Genomic DNA, 21,660 nt, shown 5'->3' on the forward strand with positions numbered 1-21,660 from the left:
TTTAAGCCTTCGCACAAAGCTTTACGCTTAAAAGAAAACCCCAAAACATGTTTGCAGTGTCGCGCTGACCGTTGTATAGCAGATACAAACCTATTAATTGTTATACGTAATGTATCATTTGCTGCTGTACTATTTTTGGGGACACTTCTCTCAGGCAGGATAATTGAATTAACAGATTAATTGCTGTGGCTTTAGTTCTGGGTGGGTACGGTACATTGCCGATGGTGAAACTACAGGAGTCAGGGTTTGGGCTCATATGGAGTAGCTTTAGTTTAACTCCTCCATCCTATGTTAATTTCACCTTTTCTAATCGTTGGACACACGTAAGCCGGAACGATGAAGTGGAGGCAAAATTTTCCCTAGAACATAGAACACAACCTGCAAATGACACCCATGCTTAACAAAGTATGTTTTGTGTTATTACATACTACTCGTCCTCAACATAGATATTCCAATTATATGGAAAGGCACCCAAGCCTGTCACCATGAAATTAAGAGAACTACCCGCAACAGGAGGCAGATTGCTGATGCAACTAAAAAGTCAAGCAGTTACTCTAATAATGGATACTAAACATATTAAATATTAAATGAATGAATGTCTGTTGGGTGCAGGGAGTAATTGACAAACCTTGGCACGTTGGAAAATTTAGAAGAGAAACTCTAAAACTTGGTGGCTGAACTCAATGGGCCCTGCGTATACAGCCTCATAGTTTGGTTGTCGACCCTAAGTGCTTTCCTTGACAGTCAAAACATTATCAGCATTTATATAATAACCAAGTTACGCAGTGCTTTACACAATACATACATTCAAGGGGTCTGACTAAACCAGAACTGACAGACTAAGATGCACTGATACATTAGGTAAAGAGGGCCCTGCTCGCAAGCTTACTATCTAGAAGTAGTCCACATTCCATAAATATGTAACAAGTACACATACGGTTATAAATCTGAATTAATGGGGGAATAAAGAGCATTGGAAGTTATGGAAATGTGCAAAGGCAGCGGAGAATATACCATCAGGAGCCACTTTATGAACACACTTAAACAGAATGAATGCAACCTATTATTGTAAGTAAGTAGGCGATCAGGCGTCTCATAAAAGATATTAAAAGTGGAACATATTCACTTAGGTACACTGTACTCACTGATTCCAAAGTAAACACAACACATTTTCACAAGAGGACCAAATGGAGTAAGGAACTTCAACCTGTCCTTCACTTAGACTGTGGAGGACAAATAAATTAAACTGTGTATGCATGTATCCGACTATGAAGGCCAATAGGGGATCAATAAGAAGTCCCAGGGATGCACATGTAGGGCTTTTGTTATATACACGTTTATGATTTGGGGAATCAGAGACACCCATGCCGTATTATGATATAGATTGATATATCATCAGAACAGTGGCTTCTCTAATTTAGAGCTAAATGGAAACAGGAATGATTTACACATTAAAGGTAATAAAAAACATGAAACACGTTTTAATTCACTTGTATGTATTTGATATAAAGTCAAAGTTAAGTCTCCACTGTGGATCATACACCTTGCACTGTTTAAAGTCGGTAGTGTTTGTGGAATATCACATTTAAACAAGCTGAATTGCTGAAGCCAAAATAGCAGCACCGTTATTAATTAGGACTTTAGGCAGAGTTGCTTTAATAAACAGAACTCGGAACACATAATATTTTTTTACATTTTCAGGGCTTTTAAATGGACCATCACAACCACCCACTAAAGCCCAGAAATGTAAATGGGACATTGACTATCAAAATATCCCACTAGAGTAAATAAAAAGTGTGTTTAAAGAACCAACACCAATTATACGATGTTCACCTACACCCCCAGAGGATACGCTGGAGTACCACATCGCTCACCTCTGTTCTAGCACCAAGACTTGAATCAACATAAAAGGCCTTCTGGGATTTAATTAAGGTACGAAGCGTTTTTACTGCATTTTGCTTTGACGCCGTATAAATAAACATTACCATCTGGGAGTTGAAACATGCTTACATGTGAAAAGAATATTATTTTTAGGGTTTTTTTTACCTGCCGCATGTTGCTATTATATCTCCTTTCAAAATGAGTTTAAGTGCTGAATAAAATATGAGGGAACCACGCAGAACTACTGCAAACTTATAGTGAAATGTATGCATGTCTAATCCTGTTAGTTTCTATACATGACAATTACTTCTTTTAACTGCTCTATGATGTCAAAACAAAAAAGGGCCCATTAACGGTTTCACTTTAAACACATCCAGAGTTCAGAAATGGAAACGCGTTATATACGGTAACCCTCTGAACTTAGTTTGGCTTTTTACACTTCATTTCAAGCCACTTTCTAATGAAGTGAAGGTTGTAAAAAGGGGCAAACAGTGTTTCTCGATCTTCCAAAAATACTTATTTTTATTATTATTTTTAAATAGTTAAAAAAATAAAACAGACCGGTAATGTCACCATGATATCATAAGGAGTACTGTCCAGTTCCAAGAGAGATCCCCTAGGGATCCCCAATTAAAAAAAGTGTACAAAGTAAAATGATGAAGAAAGAGAAGATAAAAGATAGAAGAAGAGGAAGCGGTCGGCAGAAGCGGAAGTTGTCGTCTAAGAGGGCAGGGAAACATTTAGAGAGTGTGAGAGAGAGAGAGAGAGAGCAAACAAGAATGAAAGAGTTTGCGTGAGAGAGGGTGAATGTGGGCACTGGGCAATTAATTTCGTTCCCTAATTAAAAATTTTCAGCGGAACCGAATGAGCAGTGAATTAAATTCTGAACCGTTTTTGTCCCATTTGCACGTGTCTAATACACAGTACATATATAATATAATATAGTATAATGGAAACTGTATGAAGTCCTTATTGTAATTTGGCAAGTCCTCTAGCAAATATAAAACAATGTGTTCAGGGAACTCCAGAGATCAGCAACAGAAGGAAAGGACCTACTCAGCCCAACTCTGCATTTAGCTACAGTTTCTTTCCATTAAAAAAAGTCTATATTCTTCACATAGAAAGTTTCTCCCTAGGACTCTTAAAAGCTACAGAGCTAAGACTGGTGACTTGGTTTCAATTCAAAGATAAATATCTGCGAACCCATTACACTAATTACAAAACAAAAGCTACAAGCTACACGTAGGTTTAATAAATGAATTTACTTATGCTAAACATTTTGACGATGACAATTTGCTCTTCAAATACTAATCCAAATTAAAGGTGGTAGAGTAATTTGCAATTGCTAAGCAACTTGATGTTGTTCTTGTTTTACAAATAAGTATATTAAGCGTACTTCTACGCGCTTCACATTCTGTAGAATTATGTTTCAAATGTGGCTAATGCCATCATCGAGTTGCCTTCAATGTTCAGTAACATACACACTAGCAAATTATATTGATACAGATCCTGCGGATTTGTTAAACCGGAATGGCAGGGGGCTAGCGCTGACTGGGTGGATTGCAAGTATTTTAATAAATAGGAAAACAGCAGGTCTGCTACTATTGCACTGTTAGTAGATTGCTTGACATTTTACAGGGATTATAATTTGCTCTTCAAGAGCAAACCGGGATACAGGTCATGCCATTTCAGCTGTCGATATGACGGAGATGGGATGTGCTTTAATTAGAATTTATAGAGCAAAATATTTTAATGCAAAGTCAGGCTTAAAATGAAAATCTTCCCAAAAGCTATAGTCTACATTTTCTCTGTTTAAATTGCTTAACAAAACGCATTTCACTATGACAAATAAAACAGAACATTAAGTGATAAAGAAAAGCATAGATCTATGTTCTAGATTTTGGCATTTAGAATACAGAGGCTGATTTACACCTATGACATCACAAGTTGTTGTGCGAAATTCCCATGTACAGGTATCCAGGGAGCTCCAACCCGCAGTGAATTCTGGATTGTGAAAATTGCACAGTGAAATTCTGAATTATTACAAAAGCTATTTGGACTTTGGTTTATTTTAATTTTTTTATTTATTTTTATTTTACACCTTCCTGTAGTGAGTTGATATTTTGATACGCAGCAAATGCTCAGACATAAGTGCTCTATAGCAAATACTGCAGAATCTGTTCAGGATAAAGCAATGCTATTCTGCCTCTCGAAAAAACTAAAAACTGTTGATGTTGGGCTTATAACTTGATCTTAAGAACCACAACAACAAACCATACGTTAGGAGTTACGAAATGCTGTTACCTTAAAGTAAAACGGATATCAGTGTGAGACACTAACTCCTCGGGGAAATTGCAGAAATGCTAGCACAATACCACAATATAAATTATTTTTACATTTCCTTTTTATATCGAGGGAGGCGAGTGTCATGCCTTTACGTGACCCCACTGGAAGCCTCACGGCACCCCTATACCATGCCCCCGCAGGAAAGCATAACCCTTAGGCGCCGGGAAGGGGTTTGTTGAACCCTGGCCTATCTGATCTTTTTTTACTCACGCTTTAACCATAACGTTTAACCATAAACACAAGGTTTTCCTCTTTATCTGCTGGCAAGGTAGAAGAAGGCTGCTGGTCAGTTTACAAGTCGATCAGTGACCTTCTCTGGGTCACACAAAAAGATAGGACAAGCCAAAGTTGCACACATACAGAGCTGTAAAAAAGTATCTGCCCTTTCCCGATTTATTTTTCCACATTTGTCACCCTTAAGTGTTTCAGATCATCAAGCTAATTTTATTATAAAAGACAAAGATAACCCGAGTAAACATAAAATGCAGTTTTTAAATGATGATAACAGATATACAGATGATGTGAAAAAGCGCAAACGATATGTAACCAAATAAATAAACTTTGTTGTGCTACTAAACACTATAACTACATTCCAACCACTAAAACGGAAGCAAAAAACAAGAAGTCGATAACCCACAGAGGTGTTGAGCACCAAGTGAAATTAAACAAATTTTATAAATAGGGTACTTTCCCTTTAAAAAGTTTGAGAAGGGAACTGTCCCTTAACAGTCCTTTAAGTGTTAATTGGGAGATTCGTTATAATTCCCGTTAGAGAGTACACTATACACTACGGTAGTCATCTACATTAACCACGTCTTCATCCACGGACCCCTGAGTATTCACAGCCATGCTCTGGCTAAAAATATCTACGAACTTCCACGTCCCTGCCTGTGGATTGTTATATGCCGAAGATTTTTCTACAGCTCCTGTGCAGTTAAGTCCCCGTGGCAGCCGATTAATCTAAAGCCCAACCCTAGGGCAAGCAGCTTCCTCCGGTGAAGGATCAACCACCCACATTAGACTACCTAAATTTGGATCTGCTTCTCAACGGAGTTATAAAACAGATTTAGTGATAACACCTACAAGAGAAAACTGTTTGCAGAGCGGTGGAACACACATGGAAAACCACACAATTTGAATATGTGATGACCTAACATACACTTCACTCAATGGCTACATTTTTCATGGCAAACATTTCTAATACAATAAAAAGGCACTTTTGGATAGCAGTTTTACTAATTCTAAGATTGTTGGGTTCCATGATCCAGTAACCAGAGTTACCCATTTGTTCTACACTCTAATCTTGCTGATGGAGTATAAAAGACACACCAACTAAAATAACTCAGGAGATGTTGTGCGTGGGAATTGTTTGATGCTAATGCACAATGAACCATAATGGCTGAAAGTCCGACTGGCACCTTTGAGCCATTTAACATATGAACGTCACTTAGGTGACACTTTGCTAAAAGAACATTGTGTCTCGCAGGTTTATTGCCGAGATATTATATACAGCGTGAATGTGTTAACAAAACTCAGGTTATTCTAAGAAATGAGAAACCAGACTATATTTAATTGCATTATATCAGATACGTTCACGCAAAGAAAAACACACAGGGTGGACAGTTGGTGGAAAAGTAAAAGTTTGGAATTTTGCATTAGTCGATTAGCTGTTTTGTTAGTACTGGATCTGTCTACTCGGAAACGTTTTACGGTTAGCACAAAAGGAAAGAAAGTATCTGGTTAAGGACATATAAAGTCTTTTGTGGCACTAAATTAAGGGAGGGAATCAAAGGAAAAGAAAGAAAGAAACGTAAGGATGGAAAAGAAGATAAGCGTAAAGGAATTTAAATACATAGATATTAATAGATATGAAACATATTGATTTATATAGCACCATCATATACTGCAGAGATGTATAATGTGTAAGCAGGACATAATAAGTAGTGTATCACATAATTGACTTACAGAAACAAAAAGGTAAGCTCAAACAAGCTTAAAATCTAGAAGGATGCGGGCATATAGTATACAAGAGGTGAAAGTCCTAAAGTCTTAGGTGGGCCTCTTGGTGGTAACGTATCTGGACATAAACATAAATACGCTTTTTAAGTAAAATATGTTTCTTAAATAAATAACCTACTATAAAGAGATTGGAGTTAATCTGTCAGATAATAGGCTTCCCTGAAGAACAGGTCTTAAGAAAAGATAGTCTAATAAGGTGGTGCAGGGCATTCCATAGGACAGGGAGATCCCTTGGAAAATTATTTATACAAGCATGAGAGGTAGAGATAAAAGCAGAGTACAGGCAAAGAAGATAAGAGCAGGGGGAGCACCTACTTGTGTGGAGATAAGTGAAAAAATGTAGTTAAGAGGACGGCTATGAAGAGCGGCCAGCAAAGATGAGAGTGGAAAGGATGAAGATGATGGGTGTTGTGGAGAGAGGAGGGAAGAAGAGCAGAAATCTCCTATTCAGTGACTCTAGAGCGTAAAAACCACATCCCAAAGAAGGGTTTTAAGACTGAATTCTTTAGCAATGTTGGTAGTTATAGCTAGAAACTGGAGGCAAAAAAAGATAATTTCCTGGACAGATGTTAAAAACCAGATTCTTAATCAAAAGAATATGGAATATGGTTACTATAGAGCTAATGGACTTATGCATAAATATTGGGAAATATGGGGAAGACTTACCCTATAAATACTTACAAACTAGAGGAGAAGAGGATCAACACACTTTGGAAATCTCTATCTGAAAATATCTTACAGATACCATATACTATATTAATGTTCATAATGTTGTCTATATTTGTAATGTGCATGCATAGATAATTTGTAACCAGACTGAATTTAGAAGATCACATAGACCTCTATACATAAAGAAACCTATAGATGATCAGCAATAATCAATATCTCATGCTGCTATTGTATTGTAAGTTATTGTCCTTTTTTGTTTTTTGTAAGATTTATGTATTAAAATAAAAAAAATAAAAAAAAGACTGAATACTTGGAAACATACAACTTGACAGCGCATAAGAACCATTATGCCCATCTATTCCACCCATTTGTGTTGGTTTAATAACTCAAACCTTAATCAGTCCTTGGTCTTGTCTAAGATTCAGGATAGTCTTACGCTTACCCCATGCATGATTAAATTCCCTCACTGCATTAGTCTCCACAACTTCTGCTGGGAGGCCAAGTAAGATCACACCCTCTCAGTAAAGTAAGATGTCCTTACATTGCTTCTAAGCCTCAGACAGTTCATCTATGATTATGACCTATTATTGTAAAACTCGTTCTTCTTTCTAAAGTAAAAATATTTATGTTGCTTCCCATATAACATCTAAGAGATATAGACCGTTACATTTCGTTATACTGCTTCCTAGAAGGACCAAAACAATTAAAGAAAAGACTTAAAAGATTAAAAGTCTTAAAATACTCTACGTGCTGTACAAGAGATCATCTCCTTACTTTTAATGCATTTATAAGAAGTAATCGTATTAGGTGTGCTCAGCCACTCGCATGCGCTTTAGCGAAAGATATTACCTGTTACATTATTCTTTCCCCTCAAACAATATGTTATAAACAGTAACATATAATAGAAAAAGTGTCTATAAACTATGGACATTTTTATAGACATTTTTCTGCTCCATATTTCTGGTTTGTAAAGGTCATTAGCAGAATAAAGTATTCAATAAAAAATACTTTTTTCACATTTCATGTGTTTTTTCACAAAGTATGTTAAAACTACAAAAGTACTTCATATGAAAATCAGGAAACCTTAATAAAACATAGAGAACAATAAGCATTCCGGCTTGATTTAATATACTGTACTGTATAAAGCTATATATATATTGTATATAGATACAATATTTTACAATGTATATTTGGTTGGATTTTTTTTATTATTATAAATTGCTTTAAATGATGCTAAATGCTATAATTGGAAATACCTATAGCTTGCTGAATTGTTTTAGAAGTGTACCTAAAACCTAAGCTAAGAACAAACTGTTGGACACTTACTTGGAATAATCGAAGAGTCTGCTGTCCCAGAGGTCATGATTTCCTCTCGATCCATCATGGAAAAAACAGGAGCTGGTGCCATCAAAATTGTTGAGTCCATCTTCCGTGTTTTTGGATGCGTGACTATGTACAACATCAAGCAAAACTTGGATTCCCATGGAATGGGCAACATCAACGAGTTCTTTAAGATCCTCTGGCGTCCCGTAACGACTGAATGTTAAAACACATAATATCTCAAAGAATATTCCGAGTACACACACTGCTTTTGATAGTAACCATGGGCATGTTGCATTTTAAATTACCTTGAAGCAGCAAAGAAGCTGGTGATTTGATAACCAAAAGATGCATAATATGCATGTTCCATGATAGCCATCAGCTGTATGCAGTTATAGCCTAATAAATACATAAAAAGAGTCAACATTTTCCTGTAATATCACACAGATTATCTTTACAGATTGTTAAAGTTGCATTTCAGGTTACCATGGTATTTAGCAGGTACTTATATTTTTCATACGCATTTTGAATGAGAATGCATAGATAATCATTAGAACAATGCCTATAACAGAAACCGGATTTAATGTCTCAATGCGATCAACCTTCTAGCAAATAACGTGAAGGTCACAATTATTTCATTTTTTTCCTTAATGTAGACATTAGTGATATGCAAATGGAGGCCCCGTTTGACTCTTGAATATTAACTTTGTCCATCTGCATCTCCAGAACTTAACTCGCACTTTTGATATTTACAACGTAGAGCATCAAAGCAATTAGAGCCAACATATTGATTGTACCATACAATGTCCTTAACTATAGCTGTTTTAGAAATTTATTTCAAACACACTGTACTTCTATCTCTAATCATTACATATTCCTTATCACATTCCGTTCCCTGAAGGAACCTCTTAAAGTACAAGCATAAAATCAATCTGCATTGCTTTGAGAAGTAGAAACAACAAAAGATAAAAATGATACTTTTTGTGTAATTTTTTTCACTCTGTTCAAACGGTTGCTCTGTGATAGGGAATGTAGGAAATCTAACGGGAAAAGTGATGAATCCACAGAGGTTGGAAGAATCCTTCTTAATAAAAACTTTCATGTCAGTGAAAACACAATACTTAAAACGACCAAAAAATGATCATCAGTAAAGAATGACCTTCAGGTTAATGAGAGCAGACTAAGAAGTCCCTAGTTTTTCTTTCTGAATTCTTAATATACTTTATATTTCTAATAGACACCGGAATTTTATAACACAATCATTTACATTGCTGTTCCAAAAACAGTAAGGCGACTGGAGCGAATATTTTTATTCTAAGCACTCATACATATATGAAATGACCGGACTGAAATCTAAAGCGTACCTTCTTTTGTAAGACGCTTGTGGAAAATATTACATAGCGGGATATCAGAGGAGTAAGTCAGCATGAAACTCACAGAATAATTTATTTCATAATATTTTTATCTTATATTCATAGCTTAACCCCGTAACAATAAGACTGTTTTAGCATTTTTGCGGTGTTGCTGTTTAGCTGTATTTTTTTTTCTCTCGTATATATTGTTTATTTTTTTTAATTTATCAGGAGATATCATTATTTTTATCATATCATCTAAGTAACTACAAAGAAAAAATAAAATATACAGTGACTTTCTCTGACTTTAATTGGAAAAATCTTTTACTCATCTGCAAAAACAGCTAAATAGATTCTAATATTTGCCATGAGTTTAGAAATATCCAATGTTTTTATGTTTTGGTTTTTTTTATACGACATATAGGGCAATAAGGCAGTAGGGCAACGAATGCATTCCACTGTGAGTCTGTACATGTACGGGCTTTGTCATGAAAGGGTTAAAAGAGCTTTCAACCAATTATATAAGATCAACAGTTTTATAAAGTAACATACTATGTTATCTAGACAATACTACAACTTACCGAGATCCTTTATCCTCGGCAGTACATTGTAAGTGAAGTTCTTGTAAGTGGCGATCTTTCCTTCATGTGATGCAATGCCTACATGAGCTTCGTATATACGAACACTAGTTGGCCTCTTTGGACGGTCATGTTTAAGCTTTACAAAATAACAAAAACCTGTTAATACTTTGCTTAGGAATGACATTTTTCTAACATGAATATAAATTGTTACTAGACTTAAAATATGCATCTCGCCATAATTACCATACATAACGCTTTTGATCAAGAGGTAACAAGCTTACGGCAAAACCCTGTAAGAACAAACTGGGAGATACAGTACTGTGCAAAAGTTTTAGGCAGGAATTAAAAAATGCTGTAAAGTAAGAATTCTTTTAACAATAGACATGTTAATAGTTTAATTTTATTAGTGAACTGGAATGGTAAAACAGTATTTTATCTAATGAACAGGAATACACTGGATCTGGCGCTACAATGCAGTATACATACTGACTCTGGCACTATACATTTACACACATGACTCCAGCACTATACATATACACACTCACATACACTACTCCCCCGCCTCGCTGCCGCCTATCTTATCGTGAATCCGGCACACTATGCTTTCCTGCGGGTGAACAGTGGAGAGGGTGACGTGACGCACCTAGCTGGTCACGTAGCATGTATTATGCGACCTCGCTTGGCACCTCACTGCACTGGCTACGCCGGATTCATGATGGCAGCCCTGCAAAACCTTGGGTGCCAGGAAGTGGTTTCTGTGTTATATAATTGCAAGACAGAGAGAAATCGATTTGACAAATTATTTTTATTAATTAAACAATCTGCACCATGTAATAATACCCCAAGCTGTGGGTGGTATACTTTTGTGATGATGATGCTATTGTGTATGCTGATGGTTTATGAGTATATTTGCTGATCTTCTGTGGCTTTGACAATACTAAGTCAATGTTATGATTATTTTATTTCTAGGCAATATAATCATGTTACCATGGAAGGTTACTGCACATAAACTCATGAAAACATTTTGGAAGACTATTACTTGTGACATACTCTATTGAATATAAGTAGGTCACATCATAACAATGCAATAACATACGTAATTACAAAAGTATCTTATATTAAGTATCTTGCAGTTAAACATTTTAAACGCAAACCATTTTATGAAGCATGATTTTTCTGAAAGTGACAGTGAAGTGTAAGTGTTGTTCTTACAAACTTTACCCTAAACCCTTCCCTTAACAAAATCATTGCATTCATAGGGCGAAATTTACGGTTTGTGCTTGGCTTTCTTAACCTCAACCTGTTTACCAGGCTTCCATATTTATGGTACGGGCTTATATTCAGATACTCGGAGACAGGGAAAGTGAAGCAAGCATAGACTGCTTCACTGTTTCCCTGAAAAGGGAGGACTGTCTCTTTGTCCATCATCTGCAGGGCTGGACTAATACCATACATAAGAAGTCGCAGCAGATATTTTAGGAGCCAAGAAGGATTGTATCCATTAGCATCGATGCATGATAGCACCAAAGCCGTGAGTAGTTAAAAAATGATATGATCAGTAAGCAGTTAAGCGGCATGGCTACCCACGTCCTGGGAATATCCCAACCTTACTTCTGTATAATATAATTACATCATAGGATCATCATAAAAATACATTCTAAAGTTAACTATTGATGAGCCGGTTTGTTAAGAGTAAGTTCTACATATAGAAATGTCCTTGTTTTTTGAAGGAACCACACATTTTGTCCATTAAAATAACATGTAATGGATTAGAAATCAAGCGCAGACCGTGTTGATGCTGTAAATAACTATTGTAGCCGGTAACATGTTTTAATGGAGTGTCTTCGCTCCTGTGTTCCAGTAGCACATTGTGTTTGGTAATCAACGTTAGCCTTTTAAATGTTAATTGATTATTAGAAAGCCCTTTTGCAATTATTTTAGCGCAGCTAGGAATGTCCTTGCTTTCCATGAAAACAGCTAAGTGACCCCAAGCTTTTGTACGTTTTAAATGTGCACACGCCATATCAAAAAAATGGAAGCTTACTTTATAAGGCTGCGATGGTTCCCAATGGACCCAGTCATAGATGATGCTCTTCTCCTCCTGAACCACGTATTTCGCCCAGGGAGATATGCGATACAGTGTTTCTCCAGATTTACTTTTAATTACAACCTAGAAAATAAATTTTTTTCTTTAAAAACACAGGTTTGTAACTTTTTTCTCTTTTACTTCTTATAAGCTTAAACTTGCTAGGTGTCCTACATAAAAAAAAACAACATTTGGTCTGGTTTCATTTAACTCATACTGTTCTATTTGTGATTACGGTGCAAAGTAATCTTATTGCATTAATAAGCCATGGAATGGTCCACTGAGATATGGTAATAAAACTTTTCAAATATGGCACCACAATCAGTTTTGTGTTTTTTTAAAGACATAATGTCCTATGTATCCTTAAAATACGCTTTATTAGACCCAGCGTCGTTCACAACAATAGCAATATTTTGTAGCGCTTTGTTTTAGCGCATTTATGACTGTTCTGCATGCAAGCACTTATAATATCCATATAGATCAACAAGTTATAGGACTACAAGTCTGAATGTGTCTTAACTTAAATCCCATAATCAACATTTACGATATTGTCTCAACACAGAGTTGCTATTTCTTGAATCTTCAATTTCCTTGTTGGCTCAAGTAACCTCTACCCTATCCTTGCAGACCTAACCCTAGCCATCAATTTTCACTGGGGTTTCTTTCTGCAACATTGAAGAAAGTTTTAAAAAGGTAAAAAAATAAAACATGGTATATCTGTTGTACTCAATAACAAGACATGCTGGTTCAAGGTTACTCGTGGCCTCAAGCTCCCATGCAAGCAGGCCTTCATATTTCACTTTTCATTGCCAGATACAGTATGTAAAAAAAAGTTGCTTTAGATTTAAAGTATAGGCAGTCTGCTGCCTCAAGCAGGCACTTTTATCAGTCTATCATTTTAGAACTCAAGATGAATGGACTGGTCAGTAGAGATTTATAGCTCTTAGCCCTTAGCCTCAAAAAAATGATTTCAGGGAATATTGTACCATTTTAGAATACAAAAAAAGCTATAATTTGAGAAACCTGAAAATTGAAAAAGGAACCAGCAATAAAAATAAAATAAAAATAAGTGCAGTCACTGTCTAAAGAGATGCAAAAATATCAACAATTAGATCATGAGCATAAATTTTGGTGGGAAAGGGTGTTTTTTTTTTGTTATTTTAGGGTATTTTAGTTTTTGCCAGCCAGTGTTGTGCTATTCACAAACAGGTATTGTTTGTTACATGATTTTGTTGAAGTTTGAAAAATGTTATTGTTCGCAGTTTGTTAGGACCAGTTTCTGAGTTCTGTACATTTTCCCATGTAAGCTTAATACAGTTTGTTTTGTTTGTTTGTTTTTTTTAACTAGTGCCAAAAACATGAAGCATTTGTATATATCAGTGTCCAAAGTCTCTGAATACACATTTTTTTACCAAAATGTTTTTCTTCATAAAGATGAGTACCGTACGGTACATGTTATACCTCAAACAGTTGATACTAATGCTATAATGAACGGGAAAAACTAGGCTCCCAAAAATCATTTTCAATGCACATTGGAGTCCGTTGAGGCCAATAGATTTCATGGCACACAAATCTTTCCATGGGTCTGTAAGATATGGACGTTGGGTTTCTATCGTTGCTGCTTCTGCTGAAAGCCATGTCTTAAGAATGCATTAATCAAATACATGAAAACAGGTCTGCAGCGCTCCTTTAAGCACAAGGAATCTAGAATGGTAAGTGTATAATAGACTGTAAGCCGCTCAATAACGGATACTGGACTGCCATTTGGGGATCTGCTTTACCACCTAGGAGAACAAAACAAGACTTCCCATCTACCATGCAAATCGTGTTAAACGTGTGCAGTCTTATAAAAGGAAGACTTAACGTGTTTAGGAATCAAGACTAGTTTTCTAGTCCGCAACAACGCTTCAGACATTAATGTATTCCCGTATTTTAGCAAAGTATTCCCAAACCCACCCATTCATGACAGCAGTTATCACCTGTTATGTTTTCCAACCGCTAACTTATTCGAAAACAGATTTTTACATAAAAATAGGTGTCAAGTTTCATACTACTAATTGTATGTAGTCACAAACTGCGTGTGTGATCACTCCTCGCACAACAGGACACCGGCAGCATCTGCTTGATGATACATAGAAGAGTTCCCAACTCACTTAAGTACAAATATTCTGCCAAAGCTTAGCCTCAATACAAAATCTTGTGTCTCATATTGTAGCAGACAGGAAGACAACAACGGTTGCAGAATTATTTCGAAAGCTAGCACAAAACACCGAGAAAAGTCATCCCTGAAATGCTTCACAAAATTTACGCGCACGCTCGTTTCCTTGTGGAAGGAACTCAATGCTGTAAAGGCAATGCAGTGCTTTCTTCACAGATTAAAGAAAAGCTCTTGAACGTTATGCTAAAGGGCAATATTCAGACCAGTGACTGGCATTAACTGGTTAATGAGCGACTGTCAGGATTGAACGTGAAACACGGGGTCCTGATTTCATATATTGGGATGATATGAAGGCTGAGGTTGTGGTGGTCCACACTACACACTAACCTTTTTGCCGTTGACTGCAGCTCCCATGATAAACAGTCGGCCATTACCGGTTGAACATGACAGGAATTGTAGACCGGGGCAGTTGTGGCTAATGTTTACCACCCCAGCTAAGACTAACGTTATCATGTTGTGCAGGTACTTGCTGGTCTGGTAGCTACTACTACCATGCTCATATACGTTTTCCTATGAATGGGTAACTAACCTTTACTTTCCACCAGGAAACCCCTTCTCCTGACCCCCTAGGAAAAATGCCGCAGACACTCAACCCAAAGTTCTATATTGTTTTATATAGTCCCATCAAATTCTGTAGTGCTGTACAATGGGAAGACAGGACATAACAACTAGCATATATAACGTAACAGTATGACTTACAGAAACAACAGGCGAGGAGGCCCTGCTCTAATGTCGGGATAATATGAGTATATTACATTTACTTTTGGAAATGACCTATTATGTATGTGTGTGAGATTATATTATATATGCACATACACATATATACACACACAGTGTTGCAACGACTAATATTATAGCTTTGGAGGCATCAGCATTCTGTCAGGTGCCATTTTACCTGCCAACATACCTGAGAACTTCCCGAAGTAGACTACCCAGAGTTGTCCCCCTTCTGGGCTTTATGTGAAGGCAGAGCTATCCGTGCGAGGGACAGGACTAGCTATGCATAGAGGCAGGGCTACCTCCAGACCACCTTAAATTAGCAGAGGGTGGAAAGGAAAGTGGGAATGGCCAAATGCCCCTCTTCTGCCCAGAGAAAGAGGAAACCGACCTGGAGACCAGGGGACGTAGTGCTTCACCCAGAGACTCCATATCAAACCTGGAGAGTGTTGAGGCATGGGTAGCACACAACTTTTGATATTATCATAGAGGTTAATTGCCAATCCTTATAAATATGTCATAACTACATTTTACTTTGAATAACCTGCATTTGTAAAATTTTGCCATAAGTATTTATCATCTCAATCAGACTCCTAAGTGCACATACCTTTAGTTTTGAACCATGCCATATCGATGGGGATTTATCTTCTTTTGGCAGAATATAGAGCTCCCACTTTCCAAAATCCAGTTTTTTATATGGGTGCGAAAAAGGGTTCCAGCCATCTGAAATAACACGCAGAATTCTATTACATTAACGCTAAAGATGCACTATAAGCCGACTACGTAAAATGTTGCCTTTTTCATATATTTTTAAAGAGAATAAATAATCATGTGACACAATAGCAGGCATTGACAGGTTGCTGCTGGAAAATCTAAAAATCATTCTGAAACATTTCTAAAGCGATTGTTGTGAAGAGATTAAAACCTTGCTAAACTTTAATCGCTTAATGTACTACAGAGAGGAGTTTAAGCTTGGTCCAAATAGAAAAGATAGCAGAGAGGTCCGAGTTACAAATTGGGCATTTATTTATTTTGTGTTTTTTTAATTCTAAGCATCATTAAATCTATTAAAATTATAGTTAACCAAATTCTAATAATTTTTATTATAACAAAGGCCCTTTAATAAAATCTGCAGTCAAAAATACAAATAACTGCAGATTCACATCATTAAATTATTGTAAATTTGGGGGGGGCACTAGTTATTCTAGTATAGCAAATGTTTGTCAATACTTGATGCAAATGACAATGTACAGGTGTCACGCCATGATTTAAATTCCTCTGCTGAAGAGAAACAGGAAAGTACCCATAGTGAGTAAGGAAATGGTAAAGGGAGCCATAATCTATATGAAACAGGGAGCCATAATCTATATGAAACAGGGAGCCATAATCTATATGAAACAGGGAGCCATAATCTATATGCAACAGGGAGCCATAACCTATATGAAACAGGGAGCCATAACCTATATGCAACAGGGAACAATAATCTTTATGCAACAGGGAGAAAACAGCATCATTTTTTACTGCTCTGCCAGCAGGTTTCAGAGTAAAAGTGATGGGTTCCCTGCAGGAAACATGCCCACCACGCTGGAATCCAGAGACAGAGGGTTGATAGATATTTTTTTCCCCACTGAAATGATGAAAATAATATTTCAAAATATTATTTTTTACATCCAAATGTAGCTGCAACACAAAAGATTAAATTATATATATACATACACAAATGTTCTTCTAAACAGCTGGTAGAAGGTAAGATTTTGTTTGTTACTGTGTGACTAAATAAAGATGGCCCTCTTCAAGAGTGCCGCTATTAGAATTTAAATATTAGGTCACTGTAATAATTGTTAATTATGCTGGGCGAAGCTAAAAGTGAAGGACCAATCAGAGTGCAGGTGCTTAATGTTAAGCCCAATGTGACCAGCAATTGCTATGATGAGCTGTGGAGGTTCTTAATGCGGTGGTGGACGGTGGAGATGGGAGGCTAAGTATGCTGTATAAAAGCGACACACTGTGCGGTGGAGGTCGATTGGGTGCAAGGAGGTTGGAGTATGCTGTGTGCGCTGGGGACAGCTTGGGGTGCCGAGGGGCTGAGTATGTTGCGTACAGTGGGGGTAAGTTGCGGGGCAGGAGGCTGGCAATGCTGTGCGCAGTGGGGTGCAATGGGACTGCCAAACAGTAGCACGTGCAGTGGGTAAGGTGGTTGGGGAGGCAGAAGAAGAGAGGAAAGAGAACAAAGAGGGAGGGAATTAGTTGAGGGGAGATGTTAAGAGAGAACAAGGAGGAAACATGTCAGGCAGTTTAGTAACGAGGTATGTCATACCCAGCACAGGCCATAGCTGGAGAGAAAAGTAGGACAAATACATAGGGGGATTCAGATGTACATCTACATGCAAGGTGAACAATGTTTATCTTTTCATAGAGCCAATAACATTTAACCCCTTAAGGACCGGGCTCATTTTTCGTTTTCTACCCTGTGGGACCGAGGCTGTTTTGACACTTTTGTGGTGCTTGTGTTCAGGTGTAATTTTCTCCTCACCCATTTAGTGTACCCACATAAGTTATATATTGTTTTTTTCAGGACAAGATGGGCTTTCTTCAGATACCATTATTTTGATCGTATCATCTTATTTACTATAAAAAAAATAAAAAAAACATGGTGAAAAATTGAAAAAAAACACATTTTATGACTTTTATTTGAAAAATCTTTTACTCACCTAAAAAAGCAAGTAAAAAAACTAGCTAAATAGATTCTAATACTTGTCCTGAGTTTAGAAATACCCAATGTTTTTATGTTTTTTTGCTGTTTTTTGGAAGTTATAGGGCAATAAGTACAAGCAGCGTTTTATGATTTCCAAATCTTTTTTAACAAATCTGGTCAGTCTGCCTCCATCTCCTCTTTGGAACATCTTTGAAGCTGGTTAACTCAATTTAACCCATTGAAACCATATATTTTTGAAAACTAGACACCCCAGGGTATTCCAAATGCTGTTATTTTAACCCTTTCCATGCACCAATTATACAACTACACTTTGTCAAACTTTGTAATAGTAATTTTTTTTATTTTTTTTTTCCACACAAATTGTAATTTAGTTATAAATATAAAGGTCCTGGTATACGTCACTGTCAAACAACACCCCAATATGTGTTCAGCAACATCTCCTGAGTACAGCGATACCCCACATGCACGGGTTTGTCAGATTGTTTGGCTGGTAAAAGGCTACTTTTGGGGCATGCGTAATTCAGGTGGTCATTTGGTCATTCTGCCTCCCTCTCCTCTTTGGAATATCTTTGAAGCCGGTTAACTCAATTTAACCCATTCAAACCATATATTTTTGAAAACTAGACACCCCAGGGTATTCCAAATGCTGTTATTTTAACCCTTTCCATGCACCAATTATAGAACTACACTTTGTCAAACTTTGTAATAGTATTTTTTTTTATTTTTTTTTCACACAAATTGTACTTTAGTTATAGATATACAGGTTCTGGTATGTGTCACTGTCAAACAACACCCCAATGTGTGTTCAGGAACATCTCCTGAGTGCAGTGATACCCGACATGCATGGGTTTGTCGGGTTGTTTCAGATTTAAAATGCCACATTTGGGAAGTGCGCTTTTTTTCTCCATTTTGGTCAGTCTGTACCTATGCCCTATCTTTAAGCTAGGCCACTCCAATTTACCCCATCAGCCATTTTTTTTTATATATAAGACACCCCTTGGGTATTTGAAGTGCTTTTATTTTAACTCTTTGTTGAGATTTTTGAGAAATTTTAGCACTTGCTCAAAATAATAAACTTTATTTTTTAATTTTATTTTATTTTTTAATACTTTTTTTATATTTTTTTTACACATTTTGCTGGTACTGGATGGTTCATCTAGTGACATCACTGCATAATTATTTTTAAATGTTAGCACATTTTTTTTTTTTTTTTCCATTTTTTATTTTTTTTTTTTGAATATTTTACTAATCACATAGTGATTAGAAAGCTGGGCTCCATTGACTTGCATGGTTGAATGCAGTACCTGTATTCAACCAGCAAGTGGAGCCAGTTCTCTAGAGGGTCTGGAGACCCTCTAGCGAACTTTTGCGTCTTTATTGTTTTAGTTCCCGGGCCGCCGCCATCTTGCTTGATGGCGAAGATCACCGGCAGCGGCGGCTGTGACCGCTCTCCGGAGCGGTCACAGCCCACCCAGAGGTAAGTGTTTGGTGTCGCTGGATGCCTCCCGATCGAGGCATTCCAGCGACACCATTTAAGTTTAGGAGGCGATCGTTGATCGCCTCCTAAACGCTTTTAAAACGGGCGTCCGTCGCCATACAATGTATGGCGGCTGTTGACGCCCCGGGGAGGGGCCAGACATGGCCCCCGATGCCGATCTCGGCCTTGCTGAATGCCTCGACATCGAGGCATTGCAGCAAGGCCGTTTAAGCGAAGAAAGTGATCCTTGATCACTTTCTAAGCTTATTTAATTTTTTGACGGTTCAGGACCGTCAAAGGTCATTTAGTGACCTTCTTGTTATGACGGTCCTGAACCGGCAAAGGTCGCGAAGGGGTTAAAGAAGGAAAGGGGAATACGGTACAATAATAAAAAGCACTAATCTACAAACCAGCTTGAAGATGTCGACAATGGCAGGAAAATACACATTTTAAGAAGTGGGTTTTCAAAGCAATATTAGTGACAATTCTTATTCATGTTTCAATTAAAGGGACAGGTTGTATTTCAACAAGAAACGTTTGTTGGTTATTAATCAGTGCCGGGTGCCAAAAGAGGAACCATCACAGCTTTTAGGAAATTTTTAGTTTAAAAGTTTACCTCATGGAAGCTGAAATCTGGGCTATAAGGTGGCTAAAGTTTTCTACGCACCAAGACTCTACAAAGTCTGCCTAAACCAATTAACAATCAGCAAAGAGGTAAGTTATTAAGGAAGAATAGGCATGTTCCTCACATGCTATACACATAAGCTGGGATTCCAATACATGTATTTTGCTTATTTTAGTCAACGGTTAATAACTACTAGACAGTAAAAAATAGTATTTGGGAAAAATGACAGATCACCCGAGTGCCCTGGCATACTTATCACATTTATAAAATGAGTAAAAATACCCTATAAATCATAAACTTAATAAAAAAATAAAAAAAAACACAAGAAAAAAAAAACCAAGGGACCTTATTAAAAGAGACTGCTTTCCGAGGACAATCTTGTAATGATTCATGAATATTGATGAGAGTAATTGACTCAATATGCCCAAAGCTAATATCGACAGCCAATGCTGCTTTGCAGGCTTTCTCAAGAATTAAGTACAAAAATGTTTGCCTTTTTTCTCAGTCTGCAAAACAGTTTTAATTTAAGGCAAACAGAGAAATTGGTACAAAAACACCGTGTGAATATGAATGTAATTTAACAATATCTGTATTTGCTTCCCTAATTGAACAAAATATTTCAACTGATTGCAATTGAACTTTTTGGAGATTGCAACACAGCCAGAGATAACGGCATTAGCCACAAAGCATAACAGAACAGTAAAAACAGATAGTGAATACATAAAATACCCTACGCATACACGTTTTAATTCTTATTATCTTTTATTTATAGTGCAAACAACTTGTGTCGTAGGACTAACTGGATGGGTTAGGTAAAGAGGGCCATGCTCACAATGAACAAATATGAATGAGATTTACAGGAACAGTTTAGTTATGTTTTTCAATTTAACCACGCTATCCTACCATGACAGAAACATTATGAAGAGCGTGTTAAACCGTCCTTCTTGCCGTCTCATACCCTAACAGGTTGGGTTGGATTAGGGATGAAAAAGCATGTGAAGGTTTCCTGCAGTGTCTGTCCAGACCCTGCCGAGATCTCTCATGACCTCTCCATATCCGATCACAAACACTGTGATCAGGAAAGCAGAAAGAACGGGAACGTGGCGAGAACTTCCACAAAGTCCAAGGTAAGTGCAAAAAGGTGGTGATCGCATTTAATCATAGGCTGTAATGTGCTGACATTAAACTCGGGTATAAAAAGCACAATTTTTGCTCTTGCCTTGGACTTTGTGGAAGTTCTCGACGCATTCTTTTTTTCCACCTTTGGTGTTGCTCAATGAGTGAGGTTGCTCAGTGTTGATAAGAAGGTTTCCTGCACCTTAATCAACTAGCCAAGTGAGTCTCTGCTTTCCAAATAATGGACATTACCCTTGTAGGTGTACAATAACTTTGGTCCTCAAGGACCATCTAGACTCAAGTTTTATAATCACAATCCACTTTTGCAGGGTGTTCCAATGTCTGTGCAGATTCCTGGGGTCTCAGATCAACTGGCATCAGCCACAGAGCAGAGCCTTTCTGCGACATTCTGCTCCGACTGCAATTTGCTTTATTGATTTATGTTATTGCATTTTTAATTAATAACTTAAGCAATAACCACTTGTTACAGCGTTTGCCTCATAAGAGAATTTAACATCATCAAAAATATTTTTTGAG

General features: G+C 37.0%; 1 protein-coding gene across 1 annotated transcript in view; it reads right to left on the minus strand.

Annotated features, from left to right (window-relative positions):
- The window catches only part of GBE1 (1,4-alpha-glucan branching enzyme 1), a 59,090-nt gene that overhangs the window by 28,937 nt on the left and 8,493 nt on the right, over nt 1-21,660 (minus strand). Inside the window, exons 3-7 of the mRNA XM_053456890.1 lie at nt 15,797-15,912; nt 12,213-12,338; nt 10,169-10,304; nt 8,544-8,634; nt 8,242-8,451 (exon numbers count right to left, since the gene is read on the minus strand). Of these exons, the coding sequence (XP_053312865.1) occupies nt 8,242-8,451; nt 8,544-8,634; nt 10,169-10,304; nt 12,213-12,338; nt 15,797-15,912 (679 nt within the window). The remainder of the gene's footprint in view (nt 1-8,241; nt 8,452-8,543; nt 8,635-10,168; nt 10,305-12,212; nt 12,339-15,796; nt 15,913-21,660) is intronic.

The sequence above is a fragment of the Spea bombifrons genome, chromosome 2 (assembly GCF_027358695.1).
Source record: "Spea bombifrons isolate aSpeBom1 chromosome 2, aSpeBom1.2.pri, whole genome shotgun sequence".
Taxonomy (NCBI): Eukaryota; Metazoa; Chordata; class Amphibia; order Anura; family Pelobatidae; genus Spea; species Spea bombifrons.